Source organism: Phasianus colchicus, chromosome 15, assembly GCF_987193195.1.
Source record: "Phasianus colchicus chromosome 15, bPhaCol1.hap1.1, whole genome shotgun sequence".
NCBI classification, from domain to species: domain Eukaryota; kingdom Metazoa; phylum Chordata; class Aves; order Galliformes; family Phasianidae; genus Phasianus; species Phasianus colchicus.
In genome coordinates this window covers 933122-955625 of record NC_143450.1, presented here as the reverse complement: position 1 = coordinate 955625, position 22504 = coordinate 933122, and the positions used below count along the sequence as shown (strand labels likewise).

The following is a 22504-nucleotide window of genomic DNA, read 5'->3' as shown; positions in this document are numbered from 1 at the left end:
TGGCAGGACAATGCTTATGTTTTAGTATATATCAGTTTTCTTTGAAATTTAAGCCAGAATTCCTTCACTGGAAGCATCCATGTTACGCTTAGGTTTTTGGACATTCCTTCAGCAGCATTTGCTTAAACACTAGCTTCTATTTCCATCAAAACTCAGGAAGATACTGAGGGAAGATGCAGAGAAGATTCTGGAGGCTTCAAAGCAGAACTGGCCCACTTTGCTGGAGGGCAGTGGAACTGTTCTGCCAGGGAGGCTGCACAGCACTGTAAGTGCTGGGCACTGTGAAGGCTCCTGCTGACCATGTGGCATCACACAACCTTGAAGCTGCTTGTGGAGAATGCAGACACGGATCTCCCTGCCTCAGCAGCAGTACATATCTTGCTGAACCCTGCAGCACGGGCACTGAAATGAGCTTCCTGGCATGGCTGGCCTGTGCAGAAGTGAGCCTGCAGCACAATGCAGTCCTGCACACCCCGCCACCAGCAGGGAGGCACAAGGCCAAGAACCTCCTTGATTCAACCTGATGTTGATTGCCTGGGCCCAGGTGGTAGAAAAGGTCTGGCTTTTCATTACACATCCACTGATCCCCATGAGCCTGGTGTCGGTAGAGGCAGCAACTGGTTTAGGGTGAAGATCTGCATTAGTCAGACCAGCCTGCAGCTGTGGCAGTTTCTTGTTGCATGCTGTTAAGTCCAGCTTCTCACACCACGTTTTTAGTAAAGCTTATCCTGAAATAAGAGATCATGGCACTCTCAGTCTGTTTTCTTCAGATCCCAGGAGTTTCAGCTGTGGAAAAGCATCCAGACTTGAATGTGTCTCTATAACATAGCAGCATGGTCTCCCTCATGCACCTATTTGCTGACAAGTGAACTAATGTATCACAGAATATCACAGATTGGAAGAGACCTTGAAAGATCGTCTAGTTCAATCCCCCTGCTGGAGCAGGAGCATCTACATCAGGTCACACAGGTCCTCCTAAGTCAAAGTACTTGTTTTTCTTCCCTTAACGGCTCACTGCCCATTCCTCACTGCCCACTGCTACTGAAACCCTCAGTGTGACTCCTGCAATCAGCTCTGCCAAACATAGACATAGAGCTGTGGCTTGCATTTCTGAGGAGCTCCAAAGCAAGTAACGCTACAGTAGCACACTGCAGAAAGATTGTCTGTACCGTCCTTGGTGCAGCCCTTCTGAATGTCACACCGAACACAGGGAGCCTGCAGCACCCACCTCTTCCTGTGCTGGAGAGAGATGGCTTTTCTTTGTGGTTCACCCTCAAGGAGGCAGATGCATGAGGCAGGAACCCATGCCAGACTTTTCTGGGCCCTTTGTGCCATAGCATTTCTGTGCACAAAGCCAAGCGTCACGTGCAGTACAGCAGCCACCCTGGGTTGGGATGATTGCTCCAGAAAAGAAGGGAGGGAAAGACTTCAGAAGCCTGTTTCCCATCAGGAGCAAGGCTCTGGGGAGGCACATTCATAGGCTGGGGTGCGCTGGACCCTTGTGCTCTAAAGAGCAGCAGAGAGAAAACTAATGTTTTCCAGCACCAGAGAACATCCTTACTGGCTAGGGTTGGCAACATCACGCAATCCTGTAGGTTTGTGTTATAGGTAGGCCCTTCCAGAGACACCCTGCCCTGGTCTGGGCTCTGACACGGTCATTTCACAGCAGCTTAAGTAGCCATCCAAAAAGGCAATTCTGCCCACAGTTCTGTGGCAGCACAGCCATACAGCCACATCATGAGGCTGGTCAAGGTCAGGGAGCACAACACCACCAGAGCTGAGTGTTTGTGGGAGGTTGTTTTAATTACAGTCAGGTTTTCTCACATCCACTTGTTCATCCTTCAATCCACACATCCACCTATGCATCCATCCATCCATCCATCCATCCACCCATCCATCATCTTGCCTCACCAGTGGACCAGCTGTTGAGCCAGTGAGGGGCAGAGTGAGAGGGATGTTACTTCTCTAAGTAGCTGCATCTCAGTCACAGGGAAAGCAAAGGGTGAGCACAGGGTTGGCTACATTCTTCTTTTTCCAAAAAAGTGCCATGCCCAGATTTTCAGGATCTTGTGTCTAGTGTTTTCTGTGTGTTCATAAATGAATACACATATAGTTACTTCTGTACTCCCTGATTGTGTGAAATTATCCTCCGAAGGGGAAAGTACAGCAAGAATACAGGGAGCACCATTACAGTTTATGAGTGTCTGTGTAACTAATTACATGAAAGAGTGTGCCAAGGTGTCACACATACTCAAGGGAGGCCAGGTATGGACCAAGCACGCTCGCTCTGCCAAGTGTCCGTGAAGCCCTCCCTGGGCTTGGAGCTGCACCTCGGCACGCGCTGTGCACAGAAGGTGAAACTCTGCAGAAGCCAGCCTAGCCCTGTCTCATGTCTTCCCCCAAAGCCTCAGGCATGTGCCGTGTTAGAGAGAACTATCGATAATTATGTTTAAAACTTTCATCTCCTTCTTCACATCTTCCCAGTGAACTTAATGATGGAAGAAGTTGCCAGATGTTAATTATTATCATTATCAGCTCCTAGCATTTACTGTACAAAGCAGTGCTTTTCCTGGTCTTGGTACTCTGTGATTACAGCACACAGAGAAAGGCAGGTTCATTAAAGTAGCCCACAGATGTTAGCACAGTCATTATCCAATTAACGTTCCTTCTTCACAGGATGAATACAAACCTGACAAAGACCTCTCTGAAGTGGATCTGAAAAATGCCATCCGTGTGCACCACGCCTTAGCCACAAAAGCCTCTGACTACAGCAAGAAGTCCAATGTGCTCAAGCTGAAGACAGCTGACTGGAGAGTCTTCCTCTTCCAGGCTCCGTAAGTACAGCGCCAGCTGCCAGCAGGGCCCCCGCCCCGTCAGCTCACACGTCAGGGGCAGGGCACGATGGAGGCGAAGGCTGAGGAGGGACGTGGCTTCCTCTCCTGTTTCAAAATGTGCTTTAAATACCACCCAAAAGTTACACGCCAGTGCTAGCTGTGGGGTGCCCACACAGACCTGACCTTGCCAAACTGCAAGCAGCTGGGACTGCAGCTGCTGGCCGGCCCGAAACCACCGCTGGGCCTCCAGACAGACGCTGCCCCGTTGTCCCCAGCGTGGGTGTGTCCTCACTGCAGCTCTCCCCTTACTGATGTGTGCTGTCGGTCTGCAGAAAGGAGAAAACCCACATGGTGCGATGAACCAAGGAGCTGACAGTTCTCCTCGTCAGCCTTTGATGGGGAAAGTGGCTAAAGCTCATTAACGAACTCTCAGCCAAGCCATTTCTTCTTTCCTTAGTCTGTTGCAGAGGAAAGCCGCTTTATTACGAAGTGTCAGGTGTGGTTGAGCTGTCTCCTGCTTGATGCTCCGTTGCCGCCAGCTGCCATCAGGGAGCTTGGCTTGGAGCTGGGGTGGGGCATTAGCATCAGCATACGGCTACGTCATCTGGATTTCTGCACTGAAAGCCCACCTGAAGCCTGGTGGGAGCGGTGCTAAACAGGTCTGATGAGAAACCCTGGACTGGGTCCCATGAGCACCTAAGGGCTTCACTCTGTTTCAGGAGACCTCTGTTGTGTGGCTCCAAAGAGTGGGATACCCTTGCCCCTTGCCACCAGCCCCTGCCCAGCTCCTCGAGGACTATAACTGGAGCTGCCAAGGAGGGCAGGACTCCCAGGGACAGCCCTGCAGTCACGAGGGCGATGCAGAACAGACAGTTAGCCAGTGTGTTCCCCTTCGCAAGGTGGCAGCCCAGGAATGGCTGCAAACCAAGGGCAAAGGTGGCTCTAGGGCTGTCTGGAGCCAGTCCTGGTTAGGAGCACTTAGAGACTACCCTCTCTTCTCACCTCCTTTGTAACAGAAGTAAGGAAGAAATGCTATCCTGGATCCTGCGAATCAACCTCGTTGCTGCCATTTTCTCTGCCCCAGCCTTCCCAGCTGCCATCTGCTCCATGAAGAAGTTCTGCCGCCCACTTCTGCCTTCGTCCATGACCAAGCTGTGTCAGGTAAAGTGCGAGAGGAGCTGCAGTGGAGTGCCTAGTGCTCAGGCATAAGCACACAGCTCAGGCTGAGCACATCTGCAGCTCCTCCAACTCTGCCTGGTGGACGCGTGCAGGTGCTCAAAGCAGCACACACTGCCTACAGGGCAGGAGCAGGCAAGTAGAGTGGGTGATTTGGACAAACCATGGTGAACTTTGGTGTCTGGATGATGCTTCCTTTGCAGTGAACATAAATGATCGCTATGTACACACACTCACCTGTACGGTTGTTGATCTTGTTTATTGCTTGCTATCCAGCACGTCTCAGCAGCTTTCTGTTGAGCAGGGTTGAACCAACAGGTGCTGCTGAACTCAGCAGGCCCGGTTCTTTCATAACATGGCACCCAGAGGTGGCAGCCTGTTGTTTCTTAGGCTGGAAAGCTACAGAGCCTGAGTCCCACTGAGGGGGAAGGCTTACTGGATGTGGGGCACAGCGCAGCAGAGCACGGCTCTGTTAGCCAAGTGCAGTGGGCAGCTGCCACCTGAAGAGCAGCTCTTGTTTGCAGTGCCTGGGGAGCACCGAAAATTCCAAGCAGTGGGAACACACTGCCCCTCAGCAAAGGAGAAGGGAGAGGCCATCCTGAAAGGATCTGAACAGGGATGCAGTTCTGCCTTCTGAGTAGGTGTCAGAGCCCAGACTGGGAGGGTGCTTTCTCTCCAGAGAGCACAGATGCACAAGCTCTGAAGGCACAGCTAGTTCTGCCTGCATATTAGATAAGGATGCAGAGGTTTCATGTTTGTGATGCCCAGGTGCTGGCACGTGAGTTTTGATCTTCCTCAAATACCTGTGCTTCAGCTGCTCGTTACCAGATGAATTTACAAATGTGCTGCATGCCCTGGGCTGCATCCTTGCAGGGCATACATCCTTGCAGATACAGGTCCCACACCAACAGTGAGGCGGTGCATTCCTACATTTTAATACCTGACACGCTTCTCTCGGCAGGAGGAACAGCTGAGGTCTCATGAAAATAAAATGAAGCAGATTGCAGACGAATTAGCAGAGCATAAATCACATCCTGTAGAGAAGAGCCTCAAGTCAAAAGAGGCTGAAGAGTACAGGCTCAAAGAACATTACCTAATTTTTGAGGTAAACTCAAAACTTTCATCTTTTCTGTGAAAAATGATATCTTGGCTGATTGAGGAGAACTGAGAACTCTGGAGTGGGTGCTGTGAGCCGGGGGGAGTGAGAGGAGAGAACTCAGGAGCTGGATGCGTTCTGTGTGACAGTGATAAGCCTCACTGTTTTCCTTTAAATCTAAAAAAAGAATGAACAGACATTGCCTCCCCTCTGTGATTTCTAACCTGAGGAGGGGAAAACTGATGAGAGAAATAAAATCTTCCTTTATTGTGATGGAACTTGAAATTTCCTCAGGTCCTAAATAAGGGAGTAATTCAATCCTCAGTGTTCCTCAGCCATTTTCAGCAACATAATAAAAAAGCCGTGGGAAATGAGTCTTGTTTTGCTGCAGCTGTTTCTGTAAATAAAGCCAAAAGCAGCATTACAGGTGATTATAGAGTTTTTGAGGGTGTGTGGAGCTCAGTCTAAATGCTCTGCAAAGCATTTAATGGGAGAAATGGAATCTTTGGTTCCAGATAGAGTTGAGCACAAGATAGGAATTCTGACCCAGAGGCACTGGGGAAGGCACTGCTGGAGGCAGGAGTTTAGGCTATTCCCAGCATTAGCCTGGGCTGGAGGGCATTTTCTGGCCATCTCTTGGAAATCTGTTGGCCACACTCCAGGTCTCCACCACCCTCTTGAAGAAAGATCATCTTGTCGCCTTCAGCCTGAATCTGCAGTGCCATAGTTTGTGGCTGCTGTGTTTGTGCCAGCCCTCTAGATAGCTGCCTGCAGCCACCCCGTTTTGCAGACATCTTGTTTTCAGTGCCTGCAAAAGGGAAACCTCCGTCCAAGCTTTTCAGTCTGCAAGAAGCTGGCACTTCCAGAGTGTGATTCATCTCGTCAGTTTCATGAGATGTGCTCTAGAAATGCTTGTTTCCCTGTGTTGACAGAGAAGCGAGTGTAGGCTTCCTTTGAGATATGAGAATAAAGGAGTGGGGTGTTACATAAGTCTGTAGAAAGAGGTCCCATCTAGTGTTGGAATAACAGTGTCAGGCAGCGAGGAGATGCCTGCAACAGCAGAGAGCAATGAGGGCATGACTTAGCAGTGAGGATCACTTTCTGGATGGAAACAATGTGAGCAGAAGGATTCATACCAAACCGAGGGAAGCTCCCTGTGCGCTCAGTGCAGACATTGTCATGGACTTCCCAGATGGGCAGGAATGTCCCGAGGCAGGAAGGAGCGGATCTGCTGTCTGCATCTGCCCCCAGTGCACACCCGAAACAATCGGAGCTGCACTCAAGACCTGTCAGAGCAGCAGGAGAGGCTTGCACAGCCATCCCCTTTCTGATCAGCCTTCTCAGGCGTTGCTTGGAGCAGGCATTGTTGTAGGGCAAGAATAGTGGGGTGCTGACAATATAGAATGTGTTTTCCTGCAGCAGCAGATGGCATTGCCACTGCTTTCCACACTGGCCTGTCCCTGTTCACAGGCTTTCTGTCTGTTCCCTCTTCCCCTGCAGAAAAGCCGCTACGAGACATACATCAACCTGCTGTGCATGAAGATCAAAGTTGGGACAGATGACCTGGAGAGAATTGAAACCAGCTTCTTCAAGGTGGAAGCTGATGACATTGCTTTGCGGAAGACACATTCCAGCCCTTCTTTGAGCCAAGGGCATATGTCTGTTAGCTGTAAGGTGGAAAAGGACATAATAGAGCAGAACACTTAACAAGGAACGTGCACGCAGGGGGAATGAACCGGCGGTGCTTTGCGCTCCTGGACTAGATCAATGAGCACAATTTTACCTAGGAAATAATACAAACAAAACCATAGATGTGTATGACACGGTGACTGCTCTAGTGAAAGAAGTCAAAGAAGCTTTAGTTGACACTCCTTGGCAACGCTCTGGCATTTCAGCATCATAGATACTCCATCTCTTCTTTGTCCCCAACAGCACCAGTGGCTTTTCTTTCCCTCTTACTGCAGCCTGCACAATAAAGGGATACGCTTACTCTCCAGGGCCTGGTTGCTCTCTCCCACCAGCCCTCTCTCTCCTTCCTCCTCCTCCTCTCCCTGGAGTTTCCACCGGTTCACGTCCGCGGTTCCCAGCAGTGCAGGAAACTCGGCCAACACACTGGGCTCTGTGGCACCAGCAGTGCTGTGGGCGCAGGGCTCAGAGCAGCAGGAGCGTGTCCCTGCCACGAGAGGAGCTCCGTCCTTGGCAGGACGTATCACAACAGGGTCCTTCTGTGCGATAGTCACTGGCCATGCGAGAGGCATCTCCAGCACAGCGCGTGGGAAAGGCGCCTGCCCACGGCAGGAGAGACCTGAAGTGCCCTCTGTCACCTTATCCTTTTTATATATATATAAATATACATACATATGAATATATATATAAATAAATATATATATAAGGAGACTTTAATGTGGGTTTTTAACCTCAGTGTGCAAGAGAAGTTAAGCTGCCTGGAGAAGACACTGGGGACCATGGAGAGCCTGACAGTCCACCTGGACATCTGCAAAAATGCCTACATTTGCTTTTGGTTTCTTTTTTTCTTTTTTTTTTTTCCACTCAGATGGAAATCCCACCTGGCTTTGCTGTGAAACAGCTCTCCTGTTCCTGCTTGTTCAGACAGAGTGGCCAAGTGGCTACTGACCATCCACAGCTTTGGGTTTGAGGCGCGATGGGAGCCATGCTTCAGGTCCAGCTGAACCTTTGTGTGCAGGAGCAGTTCTGACTGCCCAGCAGTGTCGTACTTTCTCCATTCTGCGATCCATATGCTATGCTCTTTTCAAGGGGGGCTTGTGTTTCCATTCCTTTCTGCTGCCTGTGGTTCGATGATTTACCGTTGTACTGGAAATGATTCTGCTGCATTTCAATGCCACGACTGTCCTCCCACACCTTGTTTATTTATTTTGCTGTTTGGTTTGGTCCTTTATCTCAGATTGCTTTCCTTTCCCCTAGGTGTGTTCACGTTAACCAAGCTCCGGTTTTGAAGGATCTTGTAGCTGCTAACTACAGTCGTTTATTGTTAATATTTTGCAGCACTATTTAAACAAAGAAAACAAGATTTATTTGGATCTTCAACAATTGAGAGCCTATGGACTACTGTTTTCCATGATGGCTCGTACTACTAAAAACCTCCACCCAATTTTATCACCTTTTATCTCTGAGTTTCTTTGTACAGTTTGGTAGTTTATTTGAAATGATGCACTAAGAATCATGTTAAAAAGAATAACAATAAAGCTGAATCTGTTGGTAAAGAGAATTGGTTTGAAATGTGGTTCCAGTGTGTGCTGGATTGGTCCCAGGCTTTGCAGTCCTAGATGGCCACATGCACACAGGTCTCCATCAGCTCCTGCAAAGAGGAAGCCAAGCCCCTGTGGACAGCACCAAAAAGCAGCAATGCCTTTCTATGAGCGGGGTGTTGCACATCCATGCTTTGGATGCGCATGCTGTGGGTGGATGGCTCAGCAGAGGAGCTGGTGAGGCAGATGGGCTGCTCTAGCAATATGTTCAGGTAACTCTTCCTCAATCTGGCTCACCCCAGGTCTGTCTGTCCCCACACAGCCTGGAGGTTTTTGGGAGGAAAAAGATGCCAACATCTGCACCAGTAGTTGGAGATGCTTTGGATACTGTGCTCAGAGGAGCCTTTGCCAACATTGAGCTGTTTCTCCAACGCATTGTGCCCTTTGCTGTGTTAGACAAGCAGCAGAATCCCTTGCTCTGGAAGACCTCCAAGACACTGCTGGTGCTGGAGATGCCTCTGACTCAGTGAGAGCCATGGGGAACATCAAGCCCAACTCCTGCTCTGCATAATCCCAGGTAATATCTGGCACCTCACCCTGTCCTTTCTGGCCATCCCCTCCAGAAGGCAGTGCTGCTTCCGGTGTGCCTGAAGAAGCCACCAAGAACTACTCAGTCCCCAAGCTGAAGGTGCCATTTTGCCGTCCTCTTTAAAGGAGTAAGTTGCAGAGAAGAGCAGGGTCTGGCGAAACCTTCTCTGGGCACCAGGAAAGGGCCTCAGAGCCCTGACCCAGTGCTTGTGACACCCTGCGGTGAAGAGCCCTCAGCCCAGGAGTTATACCTGTGCTTGATGACTGTCCTAATACACAACGGCTGGTCCAAGTGCGTATGCCTTTACAATTGTGCTGACCTACCAGAGGGCACACTGCCAACAGCTTTGCCCAGAGGCTCTGCTATCCCAAAGCTAAGGTCCCACGTTCCTCTGCTGCCTGCATCTGAGTCTGCAAAGTAGTTCCACCCCTCTGGGAGAGGCAGCATCGTGCATGCAGAGCAGTGCTGGCAGGAGGTGCCAGTGGCTCCCCCCACCTGTGAAAATTGCTCTAAAATATTTATGGCTAAACGCTAGAAACACACGTGGCTGGAGATGAGGGCTCTAATAATAGAGCAGCAAGGGAAAAAGGAGAGAGATGCAGGCTTCCTTCAGAGGCAATGGGAGAGAAAATTGAGGTAGTGTAACTGCCTCCAAATATAGAACACAATTACGGAAGCAAGGGGCACACTGAGCAAGAAATCACTGCAAGAGATCGTGAGTCTGCCATGGCTCAGAACTACTGATAGGTGCTGAGCATCAGAGAGCCCTGCAAAAAATGGGGCAGTAACACACCTCCCCCTAAAGGACCAGTCTGTCCCTTTTTTGTGTCTGCTTTCCACAGGGATCCTCCCCCTGGGGTATCCCCCATGCCTGGGAGGGGTCAGAAGCTCTCTGCCTGCTCCTGTCGGGCTGATACAAGCTCAGGAATTGTGCTTCCTGTGAACACACCATATTCTCTGTGGTTGCCCTGTGTGGGAGCTAGCTAGCCAGTCTTGCCCTGCAAGAGCTAAAGAAATGTGATTGTGGGTGGGAGCACAGCACGAATCCCCCAGTCTGCAGGTGAAGACACCTGAATAGGAGTTGGACTAGATAATGTCCAGAGGTCCCTGCCTGCTCCAGCAGCTGGGATTCCGTGCGTGGCCCTTGCCACAGTCCCCCTCTGCCCTCAGATTGCCTTAGATCAATGCCACCCACAGATTGTTATTTCTTATTTTATTTATAATATAAAAAATGTTCAAGTGTTAAACAGTCGAGAGTTCTGACATTCAGACAATCCAGAGCAAACTTTGACAATCATCTTATGACAAATTAGCAGAGTTTTCTATCTGATCCCATCATGGGTGAGGAATAGAGGGTTTAGTTACTTTATTGCTAAAAGTTAAATGAAATACACTGTCAATTGTTGTATTATCTTCTCAGTCACAGCTTCACCATGCATCCAATCTACAGTATCTGAAATGCAAAGGACATGCAGAAGTAAAAATATAAAAAGAAAAAAGTCAGGCTACAATGTAAACAGGTTTGCTGCAGAGAACTGAGGAGAGAGGGGCACTTCCACGGGGATGCTCTGCCACCCGGACACACAGGACTGTCTCTTTGCGCCACAGAGCCGACGGGCAGAGCTGCTCCGGGTTTGGAAACGTGACGTCTGTCACCAACAGCAAGATGTGAGGGTAACAACTGCCTTTACAACACGCAGCACGGCGCTACCGAGGAACCCGCTTGCTGGGCTGCCCCCCAGGGGCTCGCTGCCCTTCCGAGGGTCTGCAAGCAGGGCCAGAGCCAGGCACCAGGGCAGCACGGCCAGCGGCTACCAGGTGCGGCTCCAAGCACAGCACACGGAGCACTGCAGCTCGCACAGCACCGTGGCCACCGCCGCACCGTGGCCCAGGGGACACCGCGGACAGCACAGCACCGGGTCCTGGGCGGCACCGGAACCACCGTGCGCTGCCACCCATCCACCAGGGCAGGCTGCAGTGTTCCAGACTGAGCCGTACGGAACGGCGCTGCATTCCGCCGCAGTCACACAAATGTCCCACGCGTTGGACTACCGACCTGTGCCAACCCAACTTCGGACCCACGGGAAGTGGCACTGTGAGAGCTATTTGGTAAGGGCTACTGCTGCATGATTTCATTTTCTCCTCCTATCTGTGCGGCAAAAGAAACATCATTTCTGCATTTCGAGATGGTGCTGTTGGATTTCTTTTTCTCCTGATTTAAGTAAAAATACAAGTATTTTACAGGGCAAGACAGATCCCCATCAGACATGGTAATGGAAATGCTCCCACTCACGTCCTTGGTGTGTGTTAAACAATACCTTAAAGAACAAGATCGTTAATAGCAGGGTACGGGGCAGAGTGGTGAGGCTGTTTTCTTCCGACGGAAGAGCACCCTTGTGACAGGTCGTCTCCCAAACAAAAATCTATGATCTTAAAAATGCTACTGAAACAGAATCCTCAGCATGAATCCCAGCACTAGCATACAGCAAAAGGCACCACGATAGTTTTAGTTTCTATTTTTAAGTAGTCAAAAATTGGCCCACCTTTTTTTTTTAACTTTATTGTTTGTTTTCGTTTCTTCTTTTTTTTTTTACTTTTTTTTTTTTTTCTCGGAAGCTGTAAATCAAGACATTACATATAAATAGAGATTCCCTATAAAAAAGTCATTGCCATTAGCTATTATAAGACAACTTTGCTAAAATGAAAATAAAACATTTTATTTGTTATATTTTTTTTTCTCTTTTATATAAAATAAAAATATTTATTTTTGTCTCGTGTTTGTTCCGCCTTCCTCCGCCGCCTCCCCCGTGCGGTGCGTCTGCCGGGCGCCTAGAGGGGGTCGGGCTCCCGTTTGGGCGTCGTGTGCGCCAGGCTGCTGCGCCCGCTGCCCCCGTGGGCGCTGTGCCGGCTGTAGGGGTGCTGAGTCCGGCTGTCGCCCGGCCGGTGGAGCGGCGGCGACTCTGTGTTTGTCGCCTCATTGTTCTGAGTGCTTAGGAAGGGCGTGCTCTCGGCCACCAGCTCCTCATCAGACTCGCTGTAAGAGGCGCTGCTGAAGGAGAAGGAGTCCCGGACAGCTCTGGCTCTGTGGGGGACGTGCCCGTTCAGTTTGGACTTTTTCCACCGCCTGTTGCTGCTGGCTGTTTTCTTTGGCTGCTCTAGCGCTGTGACGTACTCTTGCGTCGTCTCGTATTCGTCGTCCTCCGTGATGCGGAAGGGGCTGGAGGGCAGGCTCCCCATGCTGTCGTTCAGGTAGGTCTTCCTTTGGTAGTAGCTGTCGTAGCGCTGCGTGTCCTGGAAGGGCAGCTGGTACCGCCGCAGCAGGGGCTGCTGCTCCTCCACGCGGAAGCTGATGGGGGCTGCTGGCGGCAGGGAGACGGCGTGCGCGGAGTTGGGGGAGGTGATCTCGAAGGTGGGCACCTGCGCCGCCATCGAGTAGTGGAAGTCGACAGGCGACAGGCGTGCTGGTGTGGTCAGGGCCGACACGTACCTGAAAAAGGAACACCTCCATTTGGACACCGAGCAGCCCACAGCCCAGAGGGGGCTTGGGGAGAGCCCAGCACGGCCGTCAGGACTCAGCCTTACATCACAATTCTCACCCGACATGGTTGCCCACCACTGCCTTCTGCTCCCTCTGCAGCTGTCACACTTACCTGGGGAAGGGCCCCCAGAGGTCCTCACATGCTGAAGCCTGGGTACTGCTTCACCTAACTTTGCAAAAATCTTCCATACAAAAGGCCTCTACAAGCCTTCATCTACTCTACTTACATCAGCATGGTGACTCAGTGGTCTGGCCCCTCTCTTTATAGGCTTTCCTTTGGCATCACTTCCTTCTAAGTAGCGGTTTTGTTTTTCACTCAGTAAAGCCAGTGTGTGTTGTCTCCACTCATTTCAGCCTGCTCCCACTCCCCAGGTTTACCTATCCCTCCTCATGTCTCATGAAGTCTGAGATGTCTGTGCAGGCCATCTGAATGGACCAGGAAAAGAAAAGAGAACAACTTGCCTTCGCTGGACCAGTCCCACTGTTTTGAGAGGAAATGCCTGGAACTGGTTAGATGGCCACCCAGGCTGCAGCACCATGGAGATGTGCTTCTGCAACATGAGGAGCCGGGCCCATGAAGACAACAGCTGCCACTGGCTGACAGTGTCCCAGCACTGAGTCACGCTGAACCCAGGCTGCAGACAAGCAGTATGTCTGCTCCCCATCCCACCCAGAGGTATGTGGAGGACTTGCTCCGCACCCTAAGGATCACAGTGAGGCTCAGCCTTGGCTTGAGCTGTGTCCCAGCTGTCTGCCTCCCCCTCTGCCAGGGCCTGGGCTGTACTCACCACCCAGTAGCTCAGCCAGATTTAATTCACCGGCTGTAACAAGATATTTTCAGCTGCTGTGTTTGTGCTGGTGCCAAACCTGTGCACCAAACCTACATGGCCTCCTGGTTAGCAGGGGCACCTTGGCACAGTGCAAAGCACACTGCTGCCCCTACCGAAGCGGCCTCCTGGGGCCATGGCTTCTTCCAGGAGCGGAGCTGGGGTTTCTCCTGCACTACCACAGGAGCGATGTGCTAGGCCTGGGCGGAGGTTTGTGCCTGGCACAGAGGGGCAGGGCTGCATGGGGTCTGACCTCTCGCTGTGCGGTGAGTCCCGCAGTGAGTCCACTGAGTCGCGGTACTGCGTCGTGGGCCGCCGCGAGTCCTCAATGCAGAAGGCAGCCCCACGGCGGGCCCGTGCCTCCACACAAGCAGGGCTGTTGCATTTACTGGTTCCCACCGAGGACAGCATGATCCCGGACTGGGAATCAGAAGTCAGGCTCTCCGTCCGCTCCAGGCTCCAGGTGTGGCTTTCGTGTCTGTGAATCAAAGCCCACAGGGACAGTGAACAAGGAATCCCTGCCAACGCCTTCTCCAAAAAGCTACACACAGCCACAGATCTCACCCTGAACTGATGTCTCCTTTCTCTCTCTCGCTGGAATGCATTGGACCAGGGAGGCCCAATTTTGATATGCTTTCCTTACTATTTCTTGGAGGTATCATTAAGGGACAAAGAAAGGCAGCCCAGCACACATGGGGTATTTAGTGCACCACCTCCTGACAGCTGGGGACGGGGTAGGACAGCCTCTGCAGGGTGGCCTGGGCAATTCTGCTTTATTTTGGTGCAGAGCAATGCACTGGCCATGCCAAAACAAGTCTGCAGAGGACCTTCAGAAATGCCGCTGCACACACTGCCAAGAAACAGCCCCTTCTGAAATACTACCAGAACAGAGTCAGAAGAAAAGGCTCAGAATTACATTGTGACCAACATAGAAAAGCATTGCCATTCATTTATAAAAGACTTTGGCAGCAACATATGCTCAAGGAGCTAGACAAAAACTACACTATGCTGGGTACTGTTGGGCAGCACTTGGAGGTATCCCTGCCCTTGGCTTGGTGTAGAGATGACATCCCACACGCACACAATGGGAGAGCATGGAGTCCTGCACCCACACCACCACCACCAGGCCGACTGCTCTCCTGTGGCACAAACACACAACCCACAGGAGCAACAGCTCTGAACTCCCAGATGGCACCAGATGGAGCTGTGCTGGCAGAGGGTTTGGTGTGGGGGTTTACAGAGGCCTCATTAAAACTTCCCAAGAACATGTTAATTATTGATGGCTCTGGGCACATGCTTGGTTGCAACCATGACATTAATTTATAACTTCAAAAAGCATCCTCATTAGAGGTGCTGATCGAGTAAAATGGAACCTGATTCTGCCAGCAGTTTGCCTCTGGCATGACTTCAAGAAACACCTGCTTGCTGCACTTGACTCAGGAAAATTTATATGGCAGGTAGCCAGGACCAGAGGCTACGCAAGGTAGGTGCTTCCCACACCTGGCATGTATTAACACTGCCCTTCAGACACAACTTTGCATCTTCAGATGTGCCCAGAGATGGCCATGGGGTCTGAGGACTCTCAAGTCAAACTGTAATGCCATCAAGGTGTAGCTCTGCAGGAAGAGGAACCTCTGTATACCTTGCTCAAGCCTGCACACACCTAGCAAGGCTTGGGTTGAAGTGTAAAAATTCAAAAAAAAGCCTGGAATAGGCACCACCATTTGCCCACCAAGAGTAGCATTTCCCTGGCTAAAGGCAGACATTTCCAGCCCAAAAAGTCACTCTTGGCTCCCCCTCTGCTCGCTGGAGGTTGAGTCAGTTGGAATCCGGGGAGGAATTTACCTGAAAACCCAGGTTTGATATCTGAAGTTGTTCTACTGCCTAATGAATGCTTGAACCTGGAAGAAATCTGCTGGGACACATCGTTGAGCTTTACCTGAAAGGACTGTATGCTTCCTGGACAAGTGGATACAAACACCCGGGGCTAATAGTAAATCAGCCACGACATCTTTTGCTTGACAAAGTCCATGCAGTGGATCCAGTGTGACCATTGCCAGGAGGTAGATAGGGCCCCCCCCAGTCATTTCTCAAAAGCAGGCACTCTCATAGGTAACACTGTTGCTTACTGGAGGAAGCACAAGAGCTATGCAAGAGGAAAAACCTGAACAACCAAGCTCCAAATAGCACAGGGCTTTCTCTAGAGCATTTGAAAGACTTTTCTGGGCACCACACAAATGGAGAAATGCACTCAAATCCAGTGAGAACTTCAGCCTCCAAGCCAGGCTGCTCTCCCCCAAGATGGCTATTTTAAAATGTGAAAAATTAGTGTTCTTTTTTCTGGTGAAAACTTCATTTCTTAGCTTTACAGAACTAGGCAAAAAAAAAAAAAAAAAAAAAAGTGATATTTTTCATGTTCTACCTTACGCAAGGCAAATAGATGCTAAATATCTCAAACATTATATTAATAACCTGTGCATACTTAACGAATTAACACAGGCATGCAGTGTAATTGCAATCATAAGTTGCAAAAGCATTCCTAGATGCATCCTCCTATTTGACTGAGCAAGGCATGGAAGCACTACTTCATTTCCTCCTACTTCCCCGCTATGTCAGTGCTATGCATTCCTGCTGGCTCTTTGCTGCAGATCAAGCATCACACCTTTCCACACCTCTCACTAATTGGTTATGCCAGCAACACAATCTGATCTGCAAGCATTGGCATGGCCTGTATGATGATGTGATGCCAAACATCAAGTAAAATCAGAGAGGTGAAAGGAAACCTTTTTACTGGCTTTGAATCTCACAGCATCCTAAGGCAAGCAGCAGTTCAGTGTGAATGGCATACATCACCTCTGGCTGGATGTTGGAGTGGCTGTGGAGCAGTGATGTGACGGTGAGCAGGAGTGACTTCCCGAAAAGGTTGTCTCTGTTTCCCTCCGGATCACGTGTTCAGTGGCAGAAACGTTCTTAGAAATATACTGTAAAGTATAAAGAACCACATAGATCAGCCAATAGCTTGCCAAATTCTGCTGGCTGGATTGCTTCTGGTGAAATCCCAAGAGGACTGAGTGAACTCTGCAGCTCTGTGCCCCATGGGAGGCGACAAGGAGACTGAAAAATGCCATGCAGTGCCCTCCCCTCTGCCTCTGCACTTTGGACACTGGAAAGGAGCTATGATACAGGGACTACAGAGGGTTACAAAGAGCCAAGGGTTTCCCCAGATTGCTTAGGGAGCACATATAGCTGATGCTACTGAGCAGAAATCCATCTGTTTGCAGGAGGTTATACACCCAACAGAGTGCCAGCAACAAGGCAACCACATGCCATCTGTCATAGACACAAGTCCTACTGACATACCAAGTGTAATACAAATATTTATGCTGAAATACCCCTTCACCTAACAGTAAGCAGGGTCAGCCATGCTTTTCACAGAGAGACTAAGCCTCTGGGGGAGATGATATTTCAGGTTCATATGGCTGTGATTCTTTAAATTTTCCTTTCCCTTATCCTTCATGGCCAATTATCCATTTGTCTAAATTTCAGCATCGCAAGGGTGACCCAGGAGAGCTTGTACCTCATTCAGGATGCTGATTCTAGAAGGGCATGCAGTGATAGGACATGGGGTAATGGTTTGTAACTGAAAGAGGGGAGATTTAGCTTAGACATATGAAGATGTTCTTTACTCAGAAGCGGTGAGGCCTTGGCACACGCTGCCCAGAGAAGTTGTGGATGCTCCATCCCTGGCAGCGGTTAAGCCAGGCTGGATGGGATCCTGGGCAGCCTGAGCTGGTGGGAGGTATTCCTACCCAAAGCAGGACAATCATTAAAGACCCTTCCAATCCTATTCTGTGATTCTACCATTGTGCTTTCTATCAGCAATCAGTGCCCCCTGCATGGCACATGAACCTTTGCACATAGAGAACACTGAGAGAAGGCAAAAGGAAATTTCCAAAGCAAATATTCAGAAGTTGGGAAACTGCAAACCCTCAGCCCAGAGGAATATAGCTTCAGTGTCAGGTCTGCCTTCCCTCTCCCTTTTTCTGATCCCATTCAATGTCTTGGGTCCAAGCAAGGCACTTAAGCATGCTGAGAACAAGAACACAGAGCTCAATGGGATTCTCACGTTTCAGGAGTGGCTGAACAGCTTTCCTGGATCCAATCCTAAATACTTAGATGGTTCTCAGTAGAGTGACACTGGCACCCCACTGGGTTGTCCCACCTTGCACAGGAGCAGCTGGGCCATGCAGGTGGACAGACATGGAGCTGATTGGATCACCACAACGGGTGACACAGTCACTGTGGTGGCTGAGCCCCTGCTGTGCTAACCCGATTTATCATGCCATGAAATGAAGCTCAACAGCACAGCTTAATAAGCAGGAAACATCGGGAATGTCTTCCAGGGAGGATATCAGGATTACACTTCAAAAAACAAACCTGTCCTGAGTGCCCTCAATGCTCAGTGTGTCAAAGTAAAATCACAATTCCCTCTAGATTTTGTTTTGGGAAATGTTTCTATGCAGAATCTCATCCTTTTGTTCAAGTTGTATTTTGTTCCTCATGCACAGGCACAGGCAGGTGCAAGCATGCAAATCCACATCAAATCCCTGACAGACAATGAGCACTCAATAAAATACAGGGTCTTATAAAAGATCTTACATCAGCCATTTGGATTTCCTCCGGATCCAAACGCGGATGGCTTGGCCCATTTGCAAGGCTCCTGTTCTGATGGGCATGACACATGTTCTGTCGTAAATGATTATGCATCTGTTTTCTTTGCTTCCTTTAAAAAGGAAAGGAAAAAAGTAAATTAGGAGGATTTCTCTCATGGGGCCCAAGTGTTTCTGGAGAAAGCAGATGATAAAGGAGGTAGCAACCAGGTTTTCATTCATCTCTCAGACACATTTTATGTTTCAACGGTGTTTGTGGAAAGCCGTGAACAGGAGGAAGGAAGCGAGACATTCAACATTAGCCACTTACTCTGCCTTTCCAAAGAAATGTGAATGTTTTCTGCTATAGGCAATTCACAGAGTTGGGTCCAGTTTTGCAAGACAAGCCCCAGGACAATGCAGTGGAGGCAGGGAAAGCATGGGGCTGGGCGCAGAGAAGTGGGGAGAAGAGAAAGGGGAACCAGTCCTGGCTTGCCCTTGGTGGCGAGGCTCCTGTTCTGCATTAAGCACAATACAGGAAAGCCTCCCTGTGTCCCTGGGAGGACATCAACTTCACAAGGCTTCCTGTGTCCTGGTAAAAGATGGACACTCCAAACACAGGTGAGGTGCACATGGGGAGAAAGGTGTTGTCCAATCAGGGGAGGCTGGACATGAAAGAGGTCCCCAAGCCTCTTGCTCAATCACTGTTGCTTTGGAAGTTCCAGAGCTGTAAACAACTGAGCCCATAGCTCCTGGGCATTAGCCCACTGTGCTTCTGCTGTCAACAAGCTGTTGACTCAAGGGGCAGCTTCTTCCAGCCACATGCCATCACCTGGTTTGGATACATGATACTGATTCAGGAGATAAAGAAATTGGAAACTTCCTGCTCAGACAGAATGGTTGATGGCTTCATCGGCCCCCTTCAGAGACCTTGCTGGGAATACCACAGCACAGCATCTCCTCAAAACAGCATTTGGGTGAACACCATGAAAGCATGACACACAATCACTGCCACTCAGCAATCTCTCACCGGTTGTTGTTTGTTAATCACACATACTCACTTGGTTTTACAGTAAGCTACCACACAGACGATGCCCACCACAAGCAAGGCAACACAGATTCCTGTGATGGTTAAAACTCTTTTCTGGTAGAGCTCCTCTGCCTCTGCAAATGGAGAGAAAGACATCAGTTGCAACCAGGCTCCAGCACCACAACGTGCCTGGCTGCACAGGACCCAGCACTGCATGAGAGTGAGATGGAGAGCAGGGCTCAGCCACACCTCCTACCAACCTGCTGCTCAAACATGAGGCCATCTGTCCCAGCCTTGCTCACCCCTCAAGAGCTCCTCAATCCTTTTGTCTCTCTGTAGCTCAACCCTTGCCCTCAGTAGCTCAGCCCCTCTGCATTCAAGCACGCTTCTGGCTTTCTCTTCTTTTCCCACAGCACAACTCGGTGACAAATCTCAGAGAGCCCCATGAGTTTCCTTTCCCTTCCAGCAGATCCCCCTTTCTCGGTAACTTGGTAGTCTAAGAAGGAAGCCCTCGAGCATCCCCCAGCCACCACGTACCAAACATCCCTGTGATGCTCTCCTCACAGCTCTCTGCTCTGACGGACTCAGAATGCCTTTTCCTCGCAGCCGCTGCATGCCCTGGAGTTCGGCAGTGCGCTGCAACGACCGAGCAACAGGCCCCAAAGCATGCAGGTGCTGGAAGGGACATCCTAAAGCAGTCAAAGAGCAGAACGAAGATGGAAAAGTGATAGCACACTAGACAAAGAAAAGGAGGTGGAGTAATTAAAATACAGTAACCAACTGCAGTTGTGGATTTTTAATGAAGCCCTGGAAATGATTAATTCCATTGCACTGGGTAGCTCAGATGCACACACAAAATTCAAGCAGCATGCTGCTTCTTTCAGATACCACTATTTGTCATGGACTGCCTTTCAAACTGGGAAAGTCAGTCATTTGCATCAGAACCCAGACCATGCTAAAAGGCAGGTAATTCATTCCAGTTAATCAAAGCTCCAAGGAAATGGCAGGATACCACCTGCTGTGTGACTGACCCACACCTAGGCAGCAATTGGCATGGCTATGGCTACTCCAAAACAGATGTTCTTCTCAGCAAATCCAGCTACCTTCACTGAGACTAGCAATGGCAGTCTGGTGAATGACTAAGAGAAAGATCTAGTCCACAGCTGCCACGAGCCTTGTATTTTAGCACCTACAGCCAATGTGCTTGTGTCTCCATACTATGTGTTAATTGTAAAATCTCCGGGTTTTGAGTTCTCCTCTAATATTCACTGATTTTTATTTTTTTTTTCATGTTGATCAGGCAATAAAACTTGTGCCATGGTTGCTGTGCTCGGCACGTTCCACTGGCACACACTAGATACTTTCAATGGAATATGTGATATTCCCAGAGCTACAAAAACAATGAAATATAAAACCAGAAGAGAAACAGGTCTGGTTTCAAATGCCAGCATCAACTAGAGGTAGGGCCAGACTCCAGAAAAAAAAACAATGAAGAAGTAACAAAGTATTCCAGATAAAGAAATATTTAGACTAATCTCCTATTTCCAATTTAGAAAGGAAAGTGCTTTTTCGGGGAAAAATAAAATAAAATGAAATAGAAGTGCTGAGAAAAATGTTTGTCTAGCACTCAAAATGGAAATGAAGGAAGAATTGCTAAACCAGGGTCTGCAAATAACCATGCTGACGTGAGGATGCAAAATATCATCAGGAGTGCTTGCTTCATGATTCTGTTGTAAAGCTACAGTTTAAAGAAATAAATGTACAGCCTTCTTGCCTGTGCCCTGGCCTTTGGCTTGATAAGGCTCTCTGAATGCTGGTGGAGCTTGCCCAGAAGCACGTCCCCCCATGCACAAGGGACATGGGCAGCCAGACCCCAGACTCCATCTCCACAGCCGGTGTGAGCCACAACAGCAGAACACGTCTTGCTTTGACTGCAGGTGATTGGGCTGTAGCAGTTCCAGCAGCCACCTGCACTTCCTCAGCCCAGTGCCTGGATGGTGCAGGACCTGCTCATATGAGGGAGGTCCTATTCCAGGCATCAGCAACCATGGCAGACAAGTTTTCTTGCTCTTGCACAGGTCTGGAACCTCGCTTACAGCTGGACAGCTATTTCCTTCAGACAGGAACGTCAGAGATTTTATCAGCATCAGAATCAGGTAGGGTCATGTTCTGGGTACAGATGGCACTGGGCAAGAATTTAGATGCTACCCAACTGTATTTCTTCACCAAATTCCACAAACAGGGTGGGAAGAAGAACATTGTTCACCATAGATCAATCCATGGAGCCAATTGTTTTCAAAGCCTCTTTACCAGCTACACTTCCTGCTACAAAGACTCTTTTTTACAAGTTTAAATCCTTCTGTTTGAATTATGGAAGGGAGAGGGACAAAGAGAGCAAAGCCATCAACACCATGAAGTGTTTTAGCCTGTTAGCTACATAAAAAAAAATTTCATCCAAGGCTCAAACTCTGGCCTCTGTTCAGGGAGTCATGTGGGTACACAACCCTGTATGACTGGCTCTCCTGAACTCCCACCTGAATTGTAAGGGAATAATTCAGTTCATCAGAAATGCAGACTCAGGTGCTCTTCCCTGAGCTGACAGCTCTGCTGTGTGAAGCAGTGAAGCTGGAGGCTGTGCATCACTGCTGCAAAAATAAAAAATTAAATGACCTGCTGTCAGTAATTTAGCTCAGCTCCTAACATCTCATTACAGTTGATGCTTGGTAAAACAGTATCTTCGTGCTGCATAAAATCATCTCGACAAAGACACAGAAAACAGGAGAATGCTTTCTGCAATTCTGTGTTTGAGAAGGTAAGATCCTGGAGCAGGACTTGTCCATTTGTGTCTGCGTGCTCTAAAATGCCACATCTTCATCAGCAGCATTGTCTCTCTACAGCAGCAAACGCTACGAACAAACCACGTTGTGTCACATAATGTTGACAGAATCACAATCCAGCCATGGGTTCACAGCAACGCATGAAAGTGAAAGACGAATGGCAGAGAAGAGACGACTGCAGACTGGGAACGGGATGTGTGCGGTTCTGTGATGACATTGAGAATGGATGAGGAAAAGGACAAAAGTCAACAAAAAAGGGATGTCAAAAATCCTTAATTTTAACATTTATTTAAGTGTATTAGTATTAGCAGCACCACTTTCTCTGAAACCACAAAATGCATTCATTTTCTGCAGCAGGACCAAGCTGCTGGCGATACACACGAGCTCTGGGGGAAAGGCATGCAAAAACCAGCAGAGACCAACTTCTCCAGCTTCAGCTTGTGCATGGCTCTCTGGCTCAGGGCCCCAAGAAGACAATTTAGCATCCAGAAGTGAAATATTGGTGTCCCCATGTCTCTAGCAAATTGAATTGAAGTATTTTTATGAGAAGATTTGCTCCAGATGGCATTGCTGGGCCAATTTTTTTAAGCTAAGTGATAAAGACAAACCTCTCTGTTCTTGGTGAGCAACCCCTCCCACACTTGCCTGTGCACTCAGGGAAACCTAACCCAGGGATTTGATTTTCCAGGTGCCTACTCCAG

At 49.3% G+C, this 22504-nt stretch overlaps 2 protein-coding genes across 10 annotated transcripts in view; one reads left to right on the top strand and one right to left on the bottom strand.

Annotated features, from left to right (window-relative positions):
* PSD2 (pleckstrin and Sec7 domain containing 2) overlaps positions 1-7431 on the top strand; it is a 70655-nt gene extending 63224 nt beyond the window's left edge. For all 3 annotated transcript variants that reach the window (XM_090150779.1, XM_090150781.1, XM_090150780.1), the window contains exons 13-16: positions 2677-2834; positions 3851-3995; positions 4972-5115; positions 6607-7431. In XM_090150779.1, the coding sequence (XP_090006905.1) occupies positions 2677-2834; positions 3851-3995; positions 4972-5115; positions 6607-6813 (654 nt within the window). In that variant the 3' untranslated portion in view covers positions 6814-7431. The remainder of the gene's footprint in view (positions 1-2676; positions 2835-3850; positions 3996-4971; positions 5116-6606) is intronic.
* A 4234-nt stretch (positions 7432-11665) lies between these two features.
* The window catches only part of NRG2 (neuregulin 2), a 151042-nt gene continuing 140203 nt past the window's right edge, over positions 11666-22504 (bottom strand). For all 7 annotated transcript variants that reach the window (XM_090150664.1, XM_090150668.1, XM_090150669.1 and 4 more), the window contains 5 exons: positions 18998-19100; positions 17947-18070; positions 16141-16268; positions 13541-13765; positions 11666-12409 (listed from right to left, as the gene is read on the bottom strand). In XM_090150664.1, the coding sequence (XP_090006790.1) occupies positions 11752-12409; positions 13541-13765; positions 16141-16268; positions 17947-18070; positions 18998-19100 (1238 nt within the window). In that variant the 3' untranslated portion in view covers positions 11666-11751. The remainder of the gene's footprint in view (positions 12410-13540; positions 13766-16140; positions 16269-17946; positions 18071-18997; positions 19101-22504) is intronic.